The sequence below is a fragment of the Anguilla anguilla genome, chromosome 12, assembly GCF_013347855.1.
Source record: "Anguilla anguilla isolate fAngAng1 chromosome 12, fAngAng1.pri, whole genome shotgun sequence".
Classification (NCBI taxonomy): Eukaryota; Metazoa; Chordata; class Actinopteri; order Anguilliformes; family Anguillidae; genus Anguilla; species Anguilla anguilla.
The window spans coordinates 2342584-2368188 of record NC_049212.1 but is presented as its reverse complement, the minus strand read 5'-3'; the positions used below and the strand labels follow the sequence as shown (position 1 = coordinate 2368188).

At 41.6% G+C, this 25605-nt stretch overlaps 2 protein-coding genes and 1 long non-coding RNA gene across 4 annotated transcripts in view; all 3 read left to right on the top strand.

The window, feature by feature from the left end:
• LOC118209722 overlaps positions 1-25605 on the top strand; it is a 411967-nt gene that overhangs the window by 122775 nt on the left and 263587 nt on the right. The window lies entirely within an intron of this gene.
• LOC118209894 (NACHT, LRR and PYD domains-containing protein 3-like) overlaps positions 1-25605 on the top strand; it is a 178251-nt gene that overhangs the window by 28424 nt on the left and 124222 nt on the right. Inside the window, exons 3-5 of the mRNA XM_035385619.1 lie at positions 16045-16114; positions 19692-20031; positions 20767-22597. Of these exons, the coding sequence (XP_035241510.1) occupies positions 16045-16114; positions 19692-20031; positions 20767-22597 (2241 nt within the window). The remainder of the gene's footprint in view (positions 1-16044; positions 16115-19691; positions 20032-20766; positions 22598-25605) is intronic.
• On the top strand, positions 5682-11448 carry LOC118209734. Of its 2 annotated transcripts, none has more exons than XR_004761758.1 (3): positions 5682-5723; positions 10438-10548; positions 11393-11448. It is a non-coding gene; the product is annotated as an uncharacterized LOC118209734 (long non-coding RNA). The 2 variants fall into 2 exon arrangements; XR_004761759.1 differs by lacking the exon at positions 5682-5723 and adding an exon at positions 8779-8828.

Sequence of the window (25605 nt, the reverse complement as noted above, 5' to 3'; positions counted from 1 at the left end):
TAACTGGATGCTCTGTCCCAATATGCTGTGAGTTAGAGCTGCAGTAAGATGATGAGTTTAACTGGAAGCTCTATCTCCATGTGCTGTGAGTTAAAGCTGCAGTAAGAGGATGAGTTTAACTGGAAGCTCTGTCTCCATGTGCTGTGAATTAGAGCTGCAGTAAGAGGATGAGTTTAACTGGAAGCTCTGTCTCCATGTGCTGTGAGTTAGAGCTGCAGTTAGAGGATGAGTTTAACTGGAAGCTCTGTCTCCATGTGCTGTGAGTTAGAGCCGCAGTAAGAGGATAAGTTTAACTGGAAGCTCTGCCTCCATGTGCTGTGAGTTACGTTTGCATGACATTATAAAATGCTAAGATTACAAAATACAGGGCCAAGTGACTTGAAAGAATTGAGGAAATATTGGGTAGCATTGCTTTGGAATACATCTTATGTAATTTCGGTGAGACAAGATAACCTATATTGTTTGTAGTACCGTAACTTGGCGTCATTTTGATATCAATACTTTTAATGGCAGGCCTGGATTTTGTCAGTTTGAATGAATGAGTTATAGACGGTGTATTTCTTGTATGTGTGAGTAACTTGGCATTTTTGTACGCTGAAAACGTGTTTTCCATGTGCTGTGATTTAGAGCTGCAGTAAGAGGATTGTCTTTTACTTTTATAACTTATTGCACCTATGCCAAATATTACTCTTGACCATCCCCAGTGGAATATCACACAAACACAATAAATCAGCTTCTATTTAAACGTTTTAAATATGCTTTCAGGTTTTATTTCTGGCGTGTTTGGGAGCAAGGGCTCGATTTTAATCTGCACTTGGAGGATGAGTTTAACTGGAAGCTCTGTCTCCATGTGCTGTGAGTTAGAGCTGCAGTAAGAGGATGAGTTTAACTGGAAGCTCTATCTCGATGTGCTGTGAGTTAGAGCTGCAGTAAAAGGATGAGTTTAACTGGATGCTCTGTCTCCATGTGCTGTGAGTTAGAGCTGCAGTAAGAGGATGAGTTTAACTGGAAGCTCTATCTCCATGTGCTGTGAGTTAGAGCTGCAGTTAGAGGATGAGTATAACTGGAAGCTCTGTCTCCATGTACTGTGAGTTAGAGCTCCAGTAAGAGGATGAGTTTAACTGGAAGCTCTGTCTCCATATGCTGTGAGTTCGAGCTGCAGTAAGAGGATGAGTTTAACTGGAAGCTCTGTCTTCTTGTGCTGTGAGTTAGAGCTGCAGTAAGAGGATGAGTTTAACTGGAAGCTCTGTCTCCATGTGCTGTGAGTTAGAGCTGCAGTAAGAGGATGAGTTTAACTGGAAGCTCTGTCTCCAAGTGCTGTGAGTTAGAGCTGCAGTAAGGGGCTGAGTTTAACTGTAAGCTCTGTCTCCATGTGCTGTGAGTTAGAGCTGCAGTAAGAGGATGAGTTTAACTGGAAGCTCTGTCTCCATGTGCTGTGAGTTAGAGCTACAGTAAGAGGACGAGTTTAACTGGATGTTGTGTCTCCATGTTTTGTTCACAGGGTCCAGGTAGAAAGAGCAGGGTCACCTGTACCCAGCTGTCTGTCTATGAAGAGTGATCGTTCAATGGATCATCCAATCACATTCAGGGGAGAGTTCGCAGGTGATCAAAGGTAATTAAAGAGGTTCAAATTGACAGTACTGTTTAATTATACTTCAATGTTACTGCCATCTTTCTGTTGTCGGTGGGTGTATTACGACTTTCAGATCTAGGTGGGGGTTATTATTGCACATATCGCTGTAGGTTTGTGATTTATATCACATTCAGGTGTAGGTGAGGTGTATTTTGTCATATTCATTTGTGCTGTGAGTTAGAGCTGCAGTAAGAGGATGAATTTAACTGGAAGCTCTGTCCCAATGTGCTGTGAGTTAGAGCTGCAGTAAGAGGATGAGTTTAACTGGAAGCTCTGTCCCAATGTGCTGTGAGTTAGAGCTGCAGTTAGAGGATGAGTTTAACTGGAAGCTCTGTCTCCATGTGCTGTGAGTCAGAGCTGTCGTAAGAAGATGAGTTTAACTGGAAGCTCTGTCTCCATGTGTTGTGAGTTAGAGCTGCAGTAAGAGGACGAGTTTAACTGGATGTTGTTTCTCCATGTTTTGTTCACAGGGTCCAGGTAGAAAGAGCAGGGTCACCTGTACCCAGCTGTCTGTCTATGAAGAGTGATAGTTCAATGGATCATCCAATCACATTCAGGGGAGAGTTCGCAGGTGATCAAAGGTAATTAAAGAGCTTCAAATTGACAGTACTGTTTAATTATACTTCAATGTTACTTGCACCTTTCTGTTATCGGTGGGTGTATGGAGACTTTCAGATCTAGGTGGGGGTTATTATTGCACATATAGCTGTAGGTTTGTGATTTATATCACATTCAGGTGTAGGTGAGGTGTATTTAGTCATATTCATTTGTGCTGTGAGTTAGAGCTGCAGTAAGAGGATGAGTTTAACTGGAAGCTCTGTCTCCATGTGCTGTGAGTTAGAGCTGCAGTAAGAGGATGAGTTTAACTGGAAGCTCTGTCTCCATGTGCTGTGATTTAGAGCTGCAGTAAGAGGATGAGTTTAACTGGAAGCTCTGTCTCCATGTGCTGAGAGTTAGATCTGCAGTAAGAGGATGAGTTTAACTGGAAGCTCTGTCCCAATATGCTGTGAGTTAGAGCTGCAGTAAGATGATGAGTTTAACTGGAAGCTCTATCTCCATGTGCTGTGAGTTAAAGCTGCAGTAAGAGGATGAGTTTAACTGGAAGCTCTGTCTCCATGTGCTGTGAGTTAGAGCTGCAGTAAGAGGATGAGTTTAACTGGAAGCTCTGTCTCCATGTGCTGTGAGTTAGAGCTGCAGTTAGAGGATGAGTTTAACTGGAAGCTCTGTCTCCATGTGCTGTGAGTTAGAGCCGCAGTAAGAGGATAAGTTTAACTGGAAGCTCTGCCTCCATGTGCTGTGAGTTACGTTTGCATGACATTATAAAATGCTAAGATTACAAAATACAGGGCCAAGTGACTTGAAAGAATTGAGGAAATATTGGGTAGCATTGCTTTGGAATACATCTTATGTAATTTCGGTGAGACAAGATAACCTATATTGTTTGTAGTACCGTAACTTGGCGTCATTTTGATATCAATACTTTTAATGGCAGGCCTGGATTTTGTCAGTTTGAATGAATGAGTTATAGACGGTGTATTTCTTGTATGTGTGAGTAACTTGGCATTTTTGTACGCTGAAAACGTGTTTTCCATGTGCTGTGATTTAGAGCTGCAGTAAGAGGATTGTCTTTTACTTTTATAACTTATTGCACCTATGCCAAATATTACTCTTGACCATCCCCAGTGGAATATCACACAAACACAATAAATCAGCTTCTATTTAAACGTTTTAAATAAGCTTTCAGGTTTTATTTCTGGCGTGTTTGGGAGCAAGGGCTCGATTTTAATCTGCACTTGGAGGATGAGTTTAACTGGAAGCTCTGTCTCCATGTGCTGTGAGTTAGAGCTGCAGTAAGAGGATGAGTTTAACTGGAAGCTCTATCTCGATGTGCTGTGAGTTAGAGCTGCAGTAAAAGGATGAGTTTAACTGGATGCTCTGTCTCCATGTGCTGTGAGTTAGAGCTGCAGTAAGAGGATGAGTTTAACTGGAAGCTCTATCTCCATGTGCTGTGAGTTAGAGCTGCAGTTAGAGGATGAGTATAACTGGAAGCTCTGTCTCCATGTACTGTGAGTTAGAGCTCCAGTAAGAGGATGAGTTTAACTGGAAGCTCTGTCTCCATATGCTGTGAGTTCGAGCTGCAGTAAGAGGATGAGTTTAACTGGAAGCTCTGTCTTCTTGTGCTGTGAGTTAGAGCTGCAGTAAGAGGATGAGTTTAACTGGAAGCTCTGTCTCCATGTGCTGTGAGTTAGAGCTGCAGTAAGAGGATGAGTTTAACTGGAAGCTCTGTCTCCAAGTGCTGTGAGTTAGAGCTGCAGTAAGGGGCTGAGTTTAACTGTAAGCTCTGTCTCCATGTGCTGTGAGTTAGAGCTGCAGTAAGAGGATGAGTTTAACTGGAAGCTCTGTCTCCATGTGCTGTGAGTTAGAGCTACAGTAAGAGGACGAGTTTAACTGGATGTTGTTTCTCCATGTTTTGTTCACAGGGTCCAGGTAGAAAGAGCAGGGTCACCTGTACCCAGCTGTCTGTCTATGAAGAGTGATAGTTCAATGGATCATCCAATCACATTCAGGGGAGAGTTCGCAGGTGATCAAAGGTAATTAAAGAGTTTCAAATTGACAGTATTGTTTAATTATACTTCAATGTTACTGGCACCTTTCTATTTTCGGTGGGTGTATTAAGACTTTCAGATCTAAGTTGGGGTTATTATTGCACATATAGCTGTAGGTTTGTGATTTATATCACATTCAGGTGTAGGTGAGGTGTATTTAGTCATATTCATTTGTGCTGTGAGTTAGAGCTGCAGTAAGAGGATGAGTTTAACTGGAAGCTCTGTCTCCATGTGCTGTGAGTTAGAGCTGCAGTAAGAGGATGAGTTTAACTGGAAGCTCTGTCTCCATGTGCTGTGATTTAGAGCTGCTGTAAGAGGATTGTCTTTTACATTTATAACTTATTGCACCTATGTTAAATATTTCTCTTGACCATCCCCAGTGGAATATCACACAAACACAATAAAGCAGCTTCTATTTAAACGTTTTAAATATGCTTTCAGGTTTCATTTCTTGCGTGTTTGGGAGCAAGGGCTCGATTTTAATCTGCACTTGAAGGATGAGTTTAACTGGAAGCTCTATCTCCATGTGCTGTGAGTTAGAGCTGCAGTAAGAGGATGAGTTTAACTGGAAGCTCTGTCTTCTTGTGCTGTGAGTTAGAGCTGCAGTAAGACGATGAGTTTAACTGGAAGCTCTATCTCCATGTGTTGTGAGTTAGAGCTGCAGTAAGAGGATGAGTTTAACTGGATGTTGTGTCTCCATGTTTTGTTCACAGGGTCCAGGTAGAAAGAGCAGGGTCACCTGTACCCAGCTGTCTGTCTATGAAGAGTGATCGTTCAATGGATCATCCAATCACATTCAGGGGAGAGTTCGCAGGTGATCAAAGGTAATTAAAGAGATTCAAATTGACAGTACTGTTTAATTATACTTCAATGTTACTGCCATCTTTCTATTGTCGGTGGGTGTATTACGACTTTCAGATCTAGGTGGGGGTTATTATTGCACATATCGCTGTAGGTTTGTGATTTATATCACATTCAGGTGTAGGTGAGGTGTATTTTGTCATATTCATTTGTGCTGTGAGTTAGAGCTGCAGTAAGAGGATGAATTTAACTGGAAGCTCTGTCCCAATGTGCTGTGAGTTAGAGCTGCAGTAAGAGGATGAATTTAACTGTAAGCTCTGTCTCCATGTGCTGTGAGTTAGAGCTGGAGTAAGAGGATGAGTTTAACTGGAAGCTCTTTCTCCCTGTGTTGTGAGTTAGTGCTGCAGTAAGAGGATGAGTATAACTGGAAGCTCTGTCTCCATGTGCTGTGAGTCAGAGCTGTCGTAAGAAGATGAGTTTAACTGGAAGCTCTGTCTCCATGTGTTGTGAGTTAGAGCTGCAGTAAGAGGACGAGTTTAACTGGATTTTGTTTCTCCATGTTTTGTTCACAGGGTCCAGGTAGAAAGAGCAGGGTCACCTGTACCCAGCTGTCTGTCTATGAAGAGTGATAGTTCAATGGATCATCCAATCACATTTAGGGGAGAGTTCGCAGGTGATCAAAGGTAATTAAAGAGGTTCAAATTGACAGTACTGTTTAATTATACTTCAATGTTACTGGCACCTTTCTGTTATCGGTGGGTGTATGGAGACTTTCAGATCTAGGTGGGGGTTATTATTGCACATATAGCTGTAGGTTTGTGATTTATATCACATTCAGGTGTAGGTGAGGTGTATTTAGTCATATTCATTTGTGCTGTGAGTTAGAGCTGCAGTAAGAGGATGAGTTTAACTGGAAGCTCTGTCTCCATGTGCTGTGAGTTAGAGCTGCAGTAAGAGGATGAGTTTAACTGGAAGCTCTGTCTCCATGTGCTGTGAGTTAGAGCTGCAGTAAGAGGATGAGTTTAACTGGAAGCTCTGTCTCCATGTGCTGTGATTTAGAGCTGCAGTAAGAGGATTGTCTTTTACATTTATAACTTATTGCACCTATGTTAAATATTACTCTTGACCATCCCCAGTGGAATATCACACAAACACAATAAAGCAGCTTCTATTTAAACGTTTTAAATATGCTTTCAGGTTTCATTTCTTGCGTGTTTGGGAGCAAGGGCTCGATTTTAATCTGCACTTGGAGGATGAGTTTAACTGGAAGCTCTATCTCCATGTGCTGTGAGTTAGAGCTTCAGTAAGAGGATGAATTTAACTGGAAGCTCTGTCTCCATGTGCTGTGAGTTAGAGCTGCAGTAAGAGGATGAGTTTAACTGGAAGCTCTGTCTCCATGCGCTGTGAGTTTGAGCTGCAGTACGAGGATGAGTTTAACTGGAAGCTCTGTCTCCATGTGCTGTGAGTTAGAGCTGCAGTAAGAAGATGAGTTTACCTGGAAGCTCTGTCTCCATGTGCTGTGAGTTAGAGCTGCAGTAAGAGGATGAGTTTAACTGGATGCTCTGTCTCCATGTGCTGTGAGTCAGAGCTGCAGTAAGAGGATGAGTTTAACTGGAAGCTCTGTCTCCATGTGCTGTGATTTAGAGCTGCAGTAAGAGGATGAGTTTAAGTGGAAGCTCTGTGTCCATCTGCTGTGAGTTAGAGCTGCAGTAAGAGGATGAGTTTAACTGGAAGCTCTGTCTCCATGTGCTGTGAGTTTGAGCTGCAGTAAGAGGATGAGTTTAACTGGATGCTCTGTCTCCATGTGCTGTGAGTTAGACCTGCAGTAAGAGGATGAGTTTAACTGGAAGCTCTGTCTCCATGTGCTGTGAGTTAGAGCTGCAGTAAGAGGATGAGTTTAACTGGAATCTCTGTCTCCATATGTTGTGAGTTAGAGCTGCAGTAAGAGGACGAGTTTAACTGGATGTTGTTTCTCCATGTTTTGTTCACAGGGTCCAGCTAGAAAGAGCAGGGTCACCTGTACCCAGCTGTCTGTCTATGAAGAGTGATCATTCAATGGGTCTTCCAATCACATTCAGGGGAGAGTTCGCAGGTGATCAAAGGTAATTAAAGAGGTTCAAATTGACAGTACTGTTTAATTATACTTCAATGTTACTGGCACCTTTCTGTTATCGGTGGGTGTATGGAGACTTTCAGATCTAGGTGGGGGTTATTATTGCACATATAGCTGTAGGTTTGTGATTTATATCACATTCAGGTGTAGGTGAGGTGTATTTAGTCATATTCATTTGTGCTGTGAGTTAGAGCTGCAGTAAGAGGATGAGTTTAACTGGAAGCTCTGTCTCCATGTGCTGTGAGTTAGAGCTGCAGTAAGAGGATGAGTTTAACTGGAAGCTCTGTCTCCATGTGCTGTGAGTTAGAGCTGCAGTAAGAGGATGAGTTTAACTGGAAGCTCTGTCTCCATGTGCTGTGAGTTTGAGCTGCAGTAAGAGGATGAGTTTAACTGGATGCTCTGTCTCCATGTGCTGTGAGTTAGAGCTGCAGTAAGAAGATGAGTTTACCTGGAAGCTCTGTCTCCATGTTCTGTGAGTTAGAGCTGCAGTAAGAGGATGAGTTTAACTGGATGCTCTGTCTCCATGTGCTGTGAGTCAGAGCTGCAGTAAGAGGATGAGTTTAACTGGAAGCTCTGTCTCCATGTGCTGTGAGTTAGAGCTGCAGTAAGAGGATGAGTTTAACTGGAAGCTCTGTGTCCATGTGCTGTGAGTTAGAGCTGCAGTAAGAGGATGAGTTTAACTGGATGCTCTGTCTCCATGTGCTGTGAGTTAGACCTGCAGTAAGAGGATTAGTTTAACTGGAAGCTCTGTCTCCATGTGCTGTGAGTTAGAGCTGCAGTAAGAGGATGAGTTTAACTGGAATCTCTGTCTCCATATGTTGTGAGTTAGATGTCCCGCCTGGACTACTGTAACTCCCTGCTTGCTGGCCTCCCAGCATCATCTATCAGACCCCTGCAACTCATCCAGAACGCAGCAGCGCGTCTGGTCTTCAACCTCCCCAGACATTCCCACGTTACCCCCCTGCTCACCACCCTCCACTGGCTCCCCGTGATGGCTCGCATCAAATTTAAAACATTAGTGCTTGCCTTCAAAGCAGCCAGGGGGTCAGCCCCTCCCTATCTACGTCAACTCATCAGACCCTACACCCCAGCTAGACCTCTCCGTTCTGCTGCCACATGTCGCCTGGTCCCTGCCCCGGCTCGCACCAGCACCCGGTCACGCCTCCTGTCTGTTCTAGCCCCACGGTGGTGGAATGACCTTCCTGTGCAAGTCAGAACAGCAGAGACCCTGGCCGTCTTCAAACGTAGACTGAAGACTCACCTCTTCAAGCTACATCTCACCTCATCACCCCCCACTACCCTCTAACATTTTTTTTTCTAAAAAAAAAAAAAAAAAAAAAAAAAAAAAGGTGTACAATTCACACTTTTTGCAAAGTTATATTTATTGTAGCTCTCTTGCAGGAATGTTGTAAAGCGCTTGTCTCTGAGTTTTGTAATGCACTTGTTGTAAGTCGCTCTGGATAAGAGCGTCTGCTAAGAACCTATAATGTAATGTAATGTAATGTAGAGCTGCAGTAAGAGGATGAGTTTAACTGGATGTTGTTTCTCCATGTTTTGTTCACAGGGTCCAGCTAGAAAGAGCAGGGTCACCTGTACCCAGCTGTCTGTCTATGAAGAGTGATCATTCAATGGGTCTTCCAATCACATTCAGAGGAGAGGTCACAGGTGACCAAAGGTAATTATAGAGATTCAAATAGTCAGTACTGTTTAATTATACTTCAATGTTACTGGCACCTTTCTGTTGTCGGTGGGTGTATTAAGACTTTCAGATCTAGGTGGGGGTTATTATTGCACATATAGCTGTAGGTTTGTGATTTATATCACATTCAGGTGTAGGTGAGGTGTATTTTGTCATATTCATTTGTGCTGTGAGTTAGAGCTGCAGTAAGATGATGAGTTTTACTGGAAGCTCTGTCTCCATGTGCTGTGAGTTAGAGCTGCAGTAAGAGGATGAGTTTAACTGGAAGCTCTGTCTCCAAGTGCTGAGAGTTAGAGCTGCAGTAAGAGGATGAGTTTAACTGGAAGCTCTGTCTCCATGTGCTGAGAGTTAGATCTGCAGTAAGAGGATGAGTTTAACTGGAAGCTCTGTCCCAATATGCTGTGAGTTAGAGCTGCAGTAAGATGATGAGTTTAACTGGAAGCTCTATCTCCATGTGCTGTGAGTTAAAGCTGCAGTAAGAGGATGAGTTTAACTGGAAGCTCTGTCTCCATGTGCTGTGAATTAGAGCTGCAGTAAGAGGATGAGTTTAACTGGAAGCTCTGTCTCCATGTGCTGTGAGTTAGAGCTGCAGTTAGAGGATGAGTTTAACTGGAAGCTCTGTCTCCATGTGCTGTGAGTTAGAGCCGCAGTAAGAGGATAAGTTTAACTGGAAGCTCTGCCTCCATGTGCTGTGAGTTACGTTTGCATGACATTATAAAATGCTAAGATTACAAAATACAGGGCCAAGTGACTTGAAAGAATTGAGGAAATATTGGGTAGCATTGCTTTGGAATACATCTTATGTAATTTCGGTGAGACAAGATAACCTATATTGTTTGTAGTACCGTAACTTGGCGTCATTTTGATATCAATACTTTTAATGGCAGGCCTGGATTTTGTCAGTTTGAATGAATGAGTTATAGACGGTGTATTTCTTGTATGTGTGAGTAACTTGGCATTTTTGTACGCTGAAAACGTGTTTTCCATGTGCTGTGATTTAGAGCTGCAGTAAGAGGATTGTCTTTTACTTTTATAACTTATTGCACCTATGCCAAATATTACTCTTGACCATCCCCAGTGGAATATCACACAAACACAATAAATCAGCTTCTATTTAAACGTTTTAAATATGCTTTCAGGTTTTATTTCTGGCGTGTTTGGGAGCAAGGGCTCGATTTTAATCTGCACTTGGAGGATGAGTTTAACTGGAAGCTCTATCTCGATGTGCTGTGAGTTAGAGCTGCAGTATAAGGATGAGTTTAACTGGATGCTCTGTCTCCATGTGCTGTGAGTTAGAGCTGCAGTAAGAGGATGAGTTTAACTGGAAGCTCTATCTCCATGTGCTGTGAGTTAGAGCTCCAGTAAGAGGATGAGTTTAACTGGAAGCTCTGTCTCCCTGTGTTGTGAGTTAGTGCTGCAGTAAGAGGATGAGTATAACTGGAAGCTCTGTCTCCATGTGCTGTGAGTCAGAGCTGTCGTAAGAAGATGAGTTTAACTGGAAGCTCTGTCTCCATGTGTTGTGAGTTAGAGCTACAGTAAGAGGACGAGTTTAACTGGATGTTGTTTCTCCATGTTTTGTTTGCAGGGTCCAGGTAGAAAGAGCAGGGTCACCTGTACCCAGCTGTCTGTCCATGAAGAGTGATAGTACAATGGATCATCCAATCACATTCAGGGGAGAGTTCGCAGGTGATCAAAGGTAATTAAAGAGTTTCAAATTGACAGTACTGTTTAATTATACTTCAATCTTACTGGCACCTTTCTATTGTCGGTGGGTGTATTAAGACTTTCAGATCTAGGTGGGGGTTTTTATTGCACATATAGCTGTAGGTTTGTGATTTATATCACATTCAGGTGTAGGTGAGGTGTATTTTGTCATATTAATTTGTGCTGTGAGTTAGAGCTGCAGTAAGAGGATGAGTTTAACTGGAAGCTCTGTCTCCATGTGCTGTGAGTTAGAGCTGCAGTAAGAGGATGAGTTTAACTGGAAGCTCTGTCTCCATGTGCTGTGAGTTAGAGCTGCAGTAAGAGGATGAGTTTAACTGGAAGCTCTGTCTCCATGTGCTGTGATTTAGAGCTGCAGTAAGAGGATTGTCTTTTACATTTATTACTTATTGCACCTATGCCAAATATTACTCTTGATCATCCACAGTGGAATATCACACAAACACAATAAATCAGCTTCTATTTAAACGTTTTAAATATACTTTCAGGTTTCATTTCTGGCGTGTTTGGGAGCAAGGGCTCGATTTTAATCTGCACTTGGAGGATGAGTTTAACTGGAAGCTCTGTCTCCATGTGCTGAGAGTTAGAGCTGCAGTAAGAGGATGAGTTTAACTGTAAGCTCTGTCTCCATGTGCTGTGAGTTAGAGCTGCAGAAAGAGGATGAGTTTAACTGGAAGCTCTGTCTTCTTGTGCTGTGAGTTAGAGCTGCAGTAAGAGGATGAGTTTAACTGGAAGCTCTGTCTTCTTGTGCTGTGAGTTAGAGCTGCAGTAAGAGGATGAGTTTAACTGGATGTTGTGTCTCCGTGTTTTGTTCACAGGGTCCAGGTAGAAAGAGCAGGGTCACCTGTACCCAGCTGTCTGTCTATGAAGAGTGATCGTTCAATGGATCATCCAATCACATTCAGGGGAGAGTTCGCAGGTGATCAAAGGTAATTAAAGAGGTTCAAATTGACAGTACTGTTTAATTATACTTCAATGTTACTGCCATCTTTCTGTTGTCGGTGGGTGTATTACGACTTTCAGATCTAGGTGGGGGTTATTATTGCACATATCGCTGTAGATTTGTGATTTATATCACATTCATGTGTAGGTGAGGTGTATTTTGTCATATTCATTTGTGCTGTGAGTTAGAGCTGCAGTAAGAGGATGAATTCAACTGGAAGCTCTGTCCCAATGTGCTGTGAGTTAGAGCTGCAGTAAGAGGATGAGTTTAACTGGAAGCTCTGTCTCCATGTGCTGTGAGTTAGAGCTGCAGTAAGAGGATGAGTTTAACTGGAAGCTCTGTCTCCATGTGCTGTGAGTTAGAGCTGCAGTAAGAGGATGAGTTTAACTGGAAGCTCTCTCCCAATGTGCTGTGAGTTAGAGCTGCAGTTAGAGGATGAGTTTAACTGGAAGCTCTGTCTCCATGTGCTGTGAATCAGAGCTGTCGTAAGAAGATGAGTTTAACTGGAAGCTCTGTCTCCATGTGTTGTGAGTTAGAGCTGCAGTAAGAGGACGAGTTTAACTGGATGTTGTTTCTCCATGTTTTGTTCACAGGGTCCAGGTAGAAAGAGCAGGGTCACCTGTACCCAGCTGTCTGTCTATGAAGAGTGATAGTTCAATGGATCATCCAATCACATTCAGGGGAGAGTTCGCAGCTGATCAAAGGTAATTAAAGAGGTTCAAATTGACAGTACTGTTTAATTATACTTCAATGTTACTGGCACCTTTCTGTTGTCGGTGGGTGTATTAAGACTTTCGGATCTAGGTGGGGGTTATTATTGCACATATAGCTGTAGGTTTGTGATTTATATCACATTCAGGTGTAGGTGAGGTGTATTTTGTCATTCATTTGTGCTGTGAGTTAGAGCTGCAGTAAGAGGATGAGTTTAACTGGAAGCTCTGTCTCCATGTGCTGTGAGTTAGAGCTGCAGTAAGAGGATGAGTTTACCTGGAAGCTCTGTCTCTATGTGCTGTGATTTAGAGCTGCAGTAAGAGGATTGTCTTTTACATTTATAACTTATTGCACCTATGCCAAATATTACTCTTGACCATCCACAGTGGAATTTCACACAAACACAATAAATCAGCTTATATTTAAATGTTTTAAATATGCTTTCAGGTTTCATTTCTGGCGTGTTTGGGAGCAAGTGCTCGATTTTAATCTGCACTTGGAGGATGAGTTTTACTGGAAGCTCTATGTCCATGTGCTGTGAGTTAGAGCTTCAGTAAGAGGATGAGTTTAACTGGAAGCTCTGTCTCCATGTGCTGTGAGTTTGAGCTGCAGTAAGAGGATGAGTTTAACTGGAAGCTCTATCTCCATGTGCTGTGAGTTAGAGCTTCAGTAAGAGGATGAGTTTAACTGGAAGCTCTGTCTTCTTGTGCTGTGAGTTAGAGCTGCAGTAAGAGGATGAGTTTAACTGGAAGCTCTATCTCCATGTGTTGTGAGTTAGAGCTGCAGTAAGAGGATGAGTTTAACTGGATGTTGTGTCTCCATGTTTTGTTCACAGGGTCCAGGTAGAAAGAGCAGGGTCACCTGTACCCAGCTGTCTGTCTATGAAGAGTGATCGTTCAATGGATCATCCAATCACATTCAGGGGAGAGTTCGCAGGTGATCAAAGGTAATTAAAGAGGTTCAAATTGACAGTACTGTTTAATTATACTTCAATGTTACTGCCATCTTTCTGTTGTCGGTGGGTGTATTACGACTTTCAGATCTAGGTGGGGGTTATGATTGCACATATCGCTGTAGGTTTGTGATTTATATCACATTCATGTGTAGGTGAGGTGTATTTTGTCATATTCATTTGTGCTGTGAGTTAGAGCTGCAGTAAGAGGATGAGTTTAACTGGAAGTTCTGTCCCAATGTGCTGTGAGTCAGAGCTGCAGTAAGAGGATGAGTTTAACTGGAAGCTCTGTCTCCATGTGCTGTGAATCAGAGCTGTCGTAAGAAGATGAGTTTAACTGGAAGCTCTGTCTCCATGTGTTGTGAGTTAGAGCTGCAGTAAGAGGACGAGTTTAACTGGATGTTGTTTCTCCATGTTTTGTTCACAGGGTCCAGGTAGAAAGAGCAGGGTCACCTGTACCCAGCTGTCTTTCTATGAAGAGTGATAGTTCAATGGATCATCCAATCACATTCAGGGGAGAGTTCGCAGGTGATCAAAGGTAATTAAAGAGGTTCAAATTGACAGTACTGTTTAATTATACTTCAATGTTACTGGCACCTTTCTGTTGTCGGTGGGTGTATTAAGACTTTCGGATCTAGGTGGGGGTTATTATTGCACATATAGCTGTAGGTTTGTGATTTATATCACATTCAGGTGTAGGTGAGGTGTATTTTGTCATTCATTTGTGCTGTGAGTTAGAGCTGCAGTAAGAGGATGAGTTTAACTGGAAGCTCTGTCTCCATATGCTGTGAGTTCGAGCTGCAGTAAGAGGATGAGTTTATCTGGAAGCTCTGTCTCCATATGCTGAGAGTTTGAGCTGCAGTAAGAGGATGAGTTTAACTGGAAGTTCTGTTCCAATGTGCTGTGAGTTAGAGCTGCAGCAAGAGGATGAGTTTAACTGGAAGCTTTGTCTCCATGTGCTGCAAATTAGAGCTGCAGTAAGAGGATGAGTTTAACTGGAAGCTCTGTCTCCATGTGCTGAGAGTTAGATCTGCAGTAAGAGGATGAGTATAACTGGAAGCTCTGTCTCCATATGCTGGGAGTTTGAGCTGCAGTATGAGGATGAGTTTAACTGGAAGCTCTGTCTCCATGCGCTGAGAGTTAGAGCTGTAGTAAGAGGATGAGTTTAACTGGAAGCTCTGTCTTCTTGTGCTGTGAGTTAGAGCTGCAGTAAGAGGATGAGTTTAACTGGAAGCTCTGTCTCCATGTGTTGTGAGTTAGAGCTGCAGTAAGAGGACGAGTTTAACTGGATGTTGTTTCTCCATGTTTTGTTCACAGTGTCCAGGTAGAAAGAGCAGGATCACCTGTACCCAGCTGTCTGTCTATGAAGAGTGATCATTCAATCTATCATCCAATCACATTCAGTGGAAAGTTTGCAGGTGATAATAGGTAATTAAAGAGGTTCAAATTGACAGTACTGTTTAATTATACTCCAATGTTACTGGCACCTTTCTTTTGTCGGTGGGTGTATTACGACTTTCAGATCTAGGTGGGGGTTATTATTGCACATATAGCTGTAGGTTTGTGATTTATATCACATTCAGGTGTAGGTGAGGTGTATTTTGTCATATTCATTTGTGCTGTGAGTTAGAGCTGCAGTAAGAGGATGAGTTTAACTGGAAGCTCTGTCCCAATGTGCTGCGAGTTAGAGCTGCAGTAAGAGGATGAGTTTAACTGGAAGCTCTGTCTCCATGTGTTGTGAGTTAGAGCTGCAGTAAGAGGATGAGTTTAACTGGAAGCTCTGTCTCCATATGTTGTGTGTTAGAGCTGCAGTAAGAGGACGAGTTTAACTGGATGTTGTTTCTCCATTATTTGTTCACAGGGTCCAGGTAGAAAGAGCAGGGTCACCTGTACCCAGCTGTCTGTCTATGAAGAGTGATCGTTCAATGGATCATCCAATCACATTCAGGGGAGAGTTCGCAGGTGATCAAAGGTAATTAAAGAGGTTCAAATTGACAGTACTGTTTAATTATACTTCAATGTTACTGGCTCCTTTCTGTTGTCGGTGGGTGTATTAAGATTTTCAGATCTAGCTGGGGGTTATTATTGTACATATCTCTGTAGGTTTGTGATTTATATCACATTCAGGTGTAGGTGAGGTGTATTTTCTCATATTCATTTGTGCTGTGAGTTAGAGCTGCAGTAAGAGGATGAGTTTAACTGGATGCTCTGTTTCAATGTGCTGTGAGTTAGAGCTGCAGTATGAGGATGAGTTTAACTGTAAGCTCTGTCTCCATGTGCTGTGAGTTAGAGCTGCAGTAAGAGGATGAGTTTAACTGGAAGCTCTGTCTCCACGTGCTGTGAGTTAGAGCTGCAGTTAGAGGATGAGTTTAACTGGAAGCTCTGTCTCCATGTGCTCTGAGTTAGAGCTGCATTAACAGGATTGTCTTATACATTTATAACTTATTGCACCTATGCCAAATATAACTCTTGACCATCCACAGTGGAATATCATACAAACACAATATATCAGCTTCTATTTAAACGTTTTAAATATGCTTTCAGGTTTCATTTCTGGTGTGTTTGGGAGCAAGGGCTCGATTTTAATCTGCACTTAGTGGATGAGTTTAACTGGAAGCTCTGTCTCCATGTGCTGTGAGTTAGAGCTGCAGTTAGAGGATGAGTTTAACTGGAAGCTCTGTCTCCATGTGCTGCGAGTTATAGCTGCAGTAAGAGGATGAGTTTTACTGGAAGCTCTGTCTCCATGTGCTGTGAGTTAGAGCTGCAGTTAGAGGATGAGTTTAACTGGAAGCTCTGTCTCCATGTGCTGTGAGTTAGAGCTGCAGTAAGAGGATGAATTTAACTGGAAACTCTTTTGTTCGCAGGATACTGCAGTCTCTCCAGTCCTGCTCTTTAGAGGAGAACAGTTCTGAGAAATTATCTTTCACAAGACAGGTGAGTTCTGTTTTTTTTTCAATTGTTTTTAATTAATTTGTGTTTCATTTGTATTGTTAATTTCATTTTTATATATAATCCGTATATCATATACAATATATAGAATACATAGTTGAGGCCAAACGTTTACATACACCTAAGCTAAGGACATTCAAACTCTATTTTTTACTACAGCACACATTTCATGTTACCATACATTCCCTGTGTTAAGTCAATTAGGATATCTACTTCATTTCCATAAGAGGTCTTTTAATAAAAATAGCTAAGACAGATTTATTTAAGCTTTTATGTACTATATCAGATTTTCAGCTATGCACTTAGATAGATTGTCAAAAGCAAAATGTTTGGTTTTTCTAAAAAAATTAACTACTTTTTACATTATGATCAAAAAAAAATATTGTAATTAGACATTCCAGTGCCAAGTAAATGACCTAAAAGCAAACTACTGCTACCCTCTCTAAGATCTACCCATCGTGACTTTTGCCCCTGTTTGGAAGCCTCATATACCTTACAGTAATCATACAGTGTTGAGTTCTTGAAGCTCATTTTCATACTGTAGCTTTCGAACGTAGCTTACGCCGTCCTTTTAGCTGAAACTACAGCTTAGCTATTCTACTGCGTACTGACTTACTTTCACTTTGCGTTTTCACGTAGCGCATGAGTGGAAGCTTAGCGCACACTTTAGTAGAGCTTTGACTATTGGCAAATGCTTTACATAAAAGATATTGAAGTACTATAAAGGGCACTATATTATTATAAATAGTTAATGATTCGATTTTATAGTTTTGTCATTTTCCTCCTTGTGATGCCAAAAATGCCAAACACAGAACTGTGTAAAGTGTGGGTATATTTTATTTGTAGTTGTGTAAATACAGAAATATGAGTGACTTTCCCTGCAAGATTATACAGGTGCAAAAACAATAGTTTAATGTTTTATTTTTAGTTATCCAGCAAGGCAGTGTAATGACCGAGAGGTTTTCATGAGTCAGAGGGGGGCTCGAAGCTGCCTGCACACATCCAAAAGTGCTGCAGGCAGCCACGCTACCCAGTGAGCCACTAGCGAAGGAGATATATAAGCAGAATTTAGTGGTTTTAAACAAGTGCACTTCTATACATGTCATTTTGCGTGTGCATCCGATGAGTCGTTAGCAAGGTAGCTATAAGGACATTTTATACCTACTGGTGAGGCAGGGTTATGAGAGGACAATTTGTTATGGTTGTTAGAGTTACACAGAACATACACCTCAGTGCTCGGCAGTGTCCTTGTGCCTCGGAACTTGAACTCATTCAGTTACTTTCTTTCAGACTCTAATGCCAAAGGATTGTAATTATACTGTATTCTAGCCCGAGTTACTGGGACAGGTGGTTTAGGCCCGAGGACTCAGTTCCAGCACCTCAGAAATTCAGAAGTTGTGTGCTATGACCCTTTGCACCAGTCTTAGAGGTTTTAACATGGGTTCCACATGTGGCAGATTCCAGATTCTTGTTGTAGCCTGGGGCTGCACTATCAGAGGGGTGGAGACTTGTATCTGCCGTGGCACCCAGAGGTTGCGACGTTACATCGGGCTCGGTACTCAGAGGTCCAGTGACCACTAGTACCGGCCTCCGTCTCTGAGACTTAAAGGTGTGGTTCCCTCCGGACAGATACCGGACAGTCTCAACTGCACTCTCAGAGGGGTTGAGACGTGTACCGCCGTGGGACCCAGGCACCCGGGTTTAGTATCAGCACTTATCAGACTCTGCTTTCAGGCTGGAACTTAGGAGCCTAGGCTATGCACCCGGCTTAGCACTGGTCATTTATTTGTTCCTCATAGGCTAGAAACCTAATCCTTTAACCTTGTTACTGCACTCAGAGGTGTTTATATTGCCTAAAAATAAAGCCTTGAAACTTGTTACTAGACTTGTACTCAGAGGTTTTTATATTAAGGTCTAAAGCCTTTAAACTTGTTACTAGACTTGTACTCAGAGGTTTTTATATTAAGGTCTAAAGCCTTTAAACTTGTTACTAGACTTGTACTCGGAGGTTTTTATTTAAGGTCTAAAGCCTTTAAACTTGTTACTAGACTTGTACTCAGAGGTTTTTATATTAAGGTCTAAAGCCTTTAAACTTGTTACTAGACTTGTACTCAGAGGTTTTTATATTAAGGTCTAAAGCCTTTAAACTTGTTACTAGGCTTGTACTCAGAGGTTTCTATAGGTCTAAAGCCTTTAAACTTGTTACTAGACTTGTACTCAGGTAATCAGTTCTGAGGCTCAAGAACACTTACCACAGTGCCCTGGGACACCACACCTCAGCTTGTATGCACTGATATTAGTGGGTTAGCATATGGCCGGTGATGCTGTGGACAAAGTGAAGTTATTCACGAAATTATGGATCATACTGAAAACATAGTGGTTTATTGTTACTATATATATATATATATATATATATATATATATACACAGGGTTTCCCCCAGAAAAGTTGTTAGGCCCGGTGGCAAGTATCTTTTGACAGGGCCTAGCGGCCGGCAGCCAAGTGTCGTTTTTGATGGGGGCCCGGCACGGGCCAGCAACAGACTGATGGCAGCATTAAGGTAGGGCCCTATAGTTTCTATGGTAACAGAATCGCGGAATTGAGAATTTAAAAAAGCTATAACACAGATTCCATGGGACCCTACATTATGTCAGTGCTAAAAGCTGACTGGAGATTTGAAAATATGACTACGTAATGTGAATGTTGTTATAAATAATTCATTTATTTAACACACATTTTTTTTAAATCAACAACTATTTACAGCATAGCAGAGTCTTACAAAGAATCTGACAACAATGTACAGTCTTGGAATGCTGTGGTTTCAAGAACAACAAAAGAACTTAAATTAAATTTAAATAAATAATATCAAAGTTTTTGCACTCTACAAAAAACTTGTATTCAAGTCCTGATTGGCTACTGAATCTTACAACAAGCCTTGGAATGCTGGGCACATTTAAACATTTAAAAAACTGTCTAAGGTTTATTGGCTTTAACAGTAGGCTACCTTTCCTCCTTGACATTATCCCTAAATGGCACAAAGTAATTATCTGTGTTACTGACTGTTTGGCTAGCTAGCTAAGTTAGCCACATGACCACGTTGTCAGATAATATTTCCCAACCGTGTAAACTGGCTGACTTGTTTACGTTTTGGACAGATGTGGCTCCTCAGTAAATCAATCGTTGTTTCCGTCGCAGCACTTTAGACACAAGCAATATCGAAAAAATCATGAAATTTCTTCTTATCGTGAAGAGTGCCTGACCCTTAACCGTAGCGTTTTTTCCCCAAAGATGGTATTTCTAGATATAGGCTAGCCTAATTTTGCCGTTGTGTTAACACATTTTTACGGTTGCCGGTCAGGCACTCTTCACCAGAAGAAATTTTAGGATTTTTACAATATTACTTCATGTGTTTATTTCACACTGATACAGCACACCTCTTCATGTGTTTATTTCACACTGATACAGCACACCTCTTCATGTGTTTATTTCACACTGATACAGCACACCTCTTCATGTGTTTATTTCACACTGATACAGTACTCCTCTTCATGTGTTTATTTCAGTCTCTCCTATGCACTTTGATGAAGCTGAAGAAGGATGAGAAGTTGAAACTGTTTCAGAGCCATCTGAGTCAGGATTGCCCAGAATGCTTTGAGATTCTGTCTGAAGATCCTTCTGTACTGGTTAAGTTAATGAAGATGAAGGAATTGTTCAAAAGTCATCGAATTGAAGATTACCCAGAATGCATTGCGAGAGAGCAGAAGGATCCTGAGACCCTGTACATAGTTGAGAAGTTGCTGGAGACCTGTGGCAGTGAGAGGTCTCTGAAGATCACACTCCACATCCTGAGGAACATGAAGCAGAAGGATCTTGCTGACTCACTGGAGAGAGATGAGGAGCGCAGTAAGAGTTTTCTCTCATTGCAAATGTGTGTCCATTCAAATGCTGGAATTAGCTATAGCATCCCCACTTCCATAATAGTGTTTTACATTGACAACATTTCATATAGAACGTGTCCCAACCAATACGCACACAAAGGCATTTAAATTAAGCTATAGCATGAAGCAGTGATTATGGGGGTAAGCAAATGTACATGAGATTAAATGTCCCTGAGGGGGATTCAAAGCAGGAATCTTGTGCTCAAAAGCCAGTGACTAAACCACTGTCCCATTAGACAGACTGCCCCAAGGTTGTATCCAGGGCTAAAGAGCACTCAGGATAACAATATTATATTTTTAAATTACCATGTAACAAAACCTGAGACATGAAGTGTAGAAGCACATTTGAACCCATTTTCAGTGTTTTAATGTTTTTTCCCTTCATCCGTAGTGTACAAATGTGCTTCCTTGCTGATATGATGTATTTATGATGGATTATATTTCAGAGTTATGTAATACTGTGTGAGAAGTGTGTAACACACTGTGAGAGAGGTGTGTAACATACTGTTTGAGGTATGTACAACACTGTGTGAGAGGCATAGCATACTGTTAGACTTATGTAACACTGTGATGTGTGTAAAATGCTGTTAAGAATGAGTCTATTAATATTTTTATTAGCAGTTTTAAAAAAATCTGTTATTGAATGGGAAATGTTTATCACATTTTAAGCATAATTGTTTCTCATATTTCCTCTCTTCAGATGGATCCATAAAAATAGCCCAGAAGGCACTTAAATCTCATCTGAAGAGGAAGTTTGAATGCATATTTGAAGGTTTAGCAAAGCAGAGCGACCCAACCCTCCTCAATGAGATCTATACAGAGCTCTACATCACAGAGGGGGGAAGTGGGGGGGTCAATAATGAACACGAGGTCAGACAGATTGAGACAGCATCCAAGAGACAAACCACACAGGAGACTGCAATACTCTGCAATAACATCTTTAAGCCTTTACCTGGACAAAAGAAACCCATCAGAACTGTGCTTACAAAGGGCATCGCTGGCATTGGGAAAACTGTCTCTGTGCAGAAGTTCATTCTGGACTGGGCAGAAGGAAAAGCCAATCAGGACATTGATTTCATCTTCACTTTTCCTTTCCGAGATCTGAATTTGAAGAAGGAAAGAGCATTCAGTCTGATGCAACTTCTGCAGCACTACTTTCCACAACTGAAAGAGAGCCAACGTGTTGAAGGTGATGAGGTCAAAGTGGTGTTTATCTTTGATGGTCTGGATGAGTGTCGACTTCCTCTAAATTTCCAAGGTAATGAGATCTGCTATGATATAACCAAATCATCATCAGTGGATGTGCTGCTGACCAACCTCATTAAGGGGAATCTGCTTCCCTCTGCTCTCCTCTGGATCATCTCCCGACCAGCAGCAGCCAATCAGATCCCTCCTAAGTGTGTCCACCGAGTGACAGAGGTACGTGGGTTCAATGACCCACAGAAGGAGGGGTACTTCAGGAAGAGAATCAGAGATCAGAACCAGGCCAGCAGAATTATCTCACACATAAAGTCATCCAGGAGTCTCTACATCATGTGTCACATACCTGTCTTCTGCTGGATTTCTGCTACTGTTCTGGAGACAATGTTGGGTGAAACAGAGAGTGGAGATCTGCCCAAAACTCTGACTGAAATGTACACACACTTCCTGCTCATTCAGACTAATGTGAAGAATCAGAAGTACCATGGCACTGATGAGACAGACTCAAAGAAGATGTCAGCAGCAGATACAGAAATCATCCTGAAACTGGGGCAGCTGGCTTTTCTACAGCTGGAAAAGGGCAATCTGATATTCTATGAAGAGGACCTGAGAGAGAGTGGCATTGATGTCAGTGAAGCTTCAGTGTACTCTGGGGTGTGCACAGAGATCTTTAAAGAGGAGTGTGGGTTGTATCAGGAGAAGGTCTACTACTTTGTGCATCTGAGCATTCAGGAGTATCTGGCTGCCTTGTTTGTGTTTCATTCATGTGTAAATGAGAACAGAAATGTACTCAGTGCAGAAGAATCAGAACCTCACAGTGGCAGAGTGCAGCTGTCTGAGTTACACAGGACTGCAGTGGATCAGGCCTTAGAGAGTAAGAATGGACACCTGGACCTTTTCCTCCGATTCCTTCTTAGCCTCTCTCTGGACTCCAGTCAGATTCTCTTCGGAGGACTACTGACACAGACAGGAAGCAGATCACCTGTACCAGACCTACAGACACAGACAGAAAGCAGATCACAGAGCATTAATAAAACAGTCCAGTACATTAAGGAGAGGATCAGAAAGGAATCTTCAGCAGAGAGGACCATCAATCTGTTCCACTGTCTCAGTGAACTGAATGACAACTCTCTAGTGGAGGTCATCCAGAATTCCCTGAGATCAGGAAGACTTTCTGATAAGGAGCTGGAACCACACCAGTGCTCAGCTCTGGCCTTTGTGTTACTGATGTCAGAGGAGGTCCTGGATGAGTTTGACTTGAAGACCTACAACACATCAGCAGTGTGTGATGAGAGACTGGTACCAGTAGTCAGGAACTGCAGGAAGGCCATGTGAGTATTATGTCATTAATAATGTAGATGATTGACAGTGTATTTTCACACTTAATATTTCTAGTGAGAGTAAAGTACAATAAAATTGTATAAATTTGGTATAAATGATAACTTCTGGATCATTTTAACAGTTAGTGCCCTCATTTAAACCCTTTGCGCACATGCCAAATCTGCCCAATCGTTGCCCATTCAAGGGGTACCTTATTTAAAGCTTTATAACTCCAGACGTGAGCATCACAGAGACTTGAATAATGGTGTAGATGAAGAAAGACATTTGCACCATTTACAATACTAACTAAGATTTGTTTATATTCATAATGTAGGAAGAAATAGGCAAAAAAAATCAAAATTGAATTTGCTCTTTTTTAGTTTGCAATGAAATACTGAGAGAACCCATATATAAAACAGGTTACACTATGTCCTGGATCAAAAACTCCTTGACCACAAGTTCATAAAATCCAAGGGTGGATATGTAGAACTACTGTAGATTTATGAAGCAAGAACTAAGCAGTGTACCCAGTGTCTCCAAAACTATCCAAAATGTCTACATTACGCATTGCTGTAAATCATGTATTTCACTACAAATCAACTGTTTTGCCTGAAGAAACTCACTGTTGCATCATTTTCAAGTGAGAATTACAAGATTTCCATCGGTACAGAGGCCTACAATATCTAGGTGTCCTGAAACATATCCAAAATCTCTCCAAAAATTAATGAAATGCTTTTTTTCTGTTATAAAGCATATATAAACGTACCCCTTTTGAAGGTTTAAGATGAAGCATTGATATTATATTAAAAATAATGCAAAAACATTATCACACAATGTGGAGCAGTACCTACATGTGTAATCATTCATTCTCGTATCTTTTTCCTGTTCTCTGCAGTATGTAATGCTTCCTTGTATGGGAATTGGACAACATTAAAGCAAATTCAACTGTCCGCCACTGTGTTCCAGTTCAGCTCACATCCGATGTATTGAACACAATGACTACTTAGCAACCAATGAATGCTTACATTACAGTTACATTACACTCAAATTCAAAAAATTAGCACAGCTATTTTGGAAGGTACCCAGGCATCACAAATAAGTGTATATTTCACAGTCGGATTATCCAAGACAATATATGACCACTCAGTCTTGAAAGGGACATCTCTACACGTAAAGCCAATGGTAAGGTTGTATATTTATTCCATATTAATGCCCAGATATTATCAGTAGAATGACATGGTATAATTTTTTTTAAATTCCTCTTCTTTATTTAAGTGTTCAGTGAGCAGCATTTTTCACAGCTGTACTGGCATATCTTCGGCTATTGTTGGCTTTATCTTGTTACAATGACGGAATACAAATTTTTAGCAGTAAAAGAATGTTTTTATGTATGCTCAGATGCGCAAGTTCGGTGTTGAATAATGTGTTTCCATTTAAACCAATCCAGACCAGGTCTTAACTCAGAGCACATTTTGCTATTTTGGTGGCGTTATGAATGCGGCACATGTGAATGCATGACTCAGATGTGAGAAATATTATTTTCAGTTTGACTGTTTCAAATGCAAGCTGTGCTCATTTACGCAGTCTAATGGCAGCTATTTTTGCAGTGCATCTGTATGGAGCTAACAGTGTCATTTAGACCTGATCATGTGACTAAACTGACACAGTAGCCTCAGTGAAGTGGATTATGTCTAATACTGAATGGATTACTGTGGTGTGGGGATGGCTGGGTTAAGCAGCCACACCTGCCCTGGGTCAAGCTAATTAGACCTGGCCAATTGGATAATTGGTGAAGAATTAGATAATTGGCCAGGCTAATTGGACCCAGGAACAGGAGTGGCTGCACCTGTGCGTAGTGAGGTAATCACTGCGCACAGGTTAAATCTGCCATCCCCACCCACACCAGGCAGCTTCCGTCATGACAGGGTTAACATCTGCTCATTTGGCTATACCATCTTGCCAAACCCTCGTGGAATAAATGTGGACTGTTTTAACATCTTCTCCCTGTGTCTCTGTGCTGGAGGGCCCCAAAGAAAGCCACTTCGGTGGCCTGTGGCAGGCGTGTTTGCCACAATTACATTCTGTCATCAAACTGAAGATGAATTATTTGTGAAATTTGTAATTATAACAACTGCGCTTCCTATGAGAGCAGGGAGGCTTCAGTGAAAAGCCTGGGAACAGTCAAGAAAAAAGTGTTCATCCTTTACTACTTTCTCCATACGTTAAGCCAGCACACCACCAACTTGCATGTTATTTGTCAATGATGTGTGACCTTAACTGTTGTGGCTGTGTAAGGGTTTGAATTTTGTCACAGGGAAGAAAACAAATTTCCTGATTTCATTCATTTTCAAAACCTGTAACCTGAATTTTTGTGTGAATACAATTTAGCATATATGCGTATTGACTGGGGTGTGCTCATATGAAATTATCACTAGACACTGCACCCTGGAGAGAGAGACACTGTACTGCTGCCATCTAAGTGTTCTCTGACACTAAAACCTCAGTCAGCGTACAAGTGAGCAATTCATGACCTCTGTATTATTTTATCCATCTGGACACTGACTCTAGCAGCTGTCCCAGAGGAGCTGCACATCCTGCTAGTGAAATTAACAAATATGCCCAGTGAGTAACACAGTAAGGGTGTTACTCTTCTCCATGCCTGGTATATCGCTTTTTTAAAAGTCAAAATGGTTGCATTGTGCTAGTACTGGTACTGTAACTACTTCTTAACTAGACTACTGTAGCGACCCTGCAGGGTCGCTACAGTACCGCACCCTTCTTCTTCTTTATTTAAGTGTTCAGTGAGCAGCATTTTTCACAGCTGTACTGGCATACCTTCGGCTATTGTTGGCTTTATCTTGTTGCAATGACGGAATACAAATTTTTAGCGGTAAAAGAATGTTTTTATGTATGCCCAGATGCGCAAGTTTGGTGTTGAATAATGTCAAGTCAAGTAGAACTTTATTTGTCCCCAGTGGGGCAATTGGTTGTGCAGCAGTGAAACAGTACCAAGGCAATT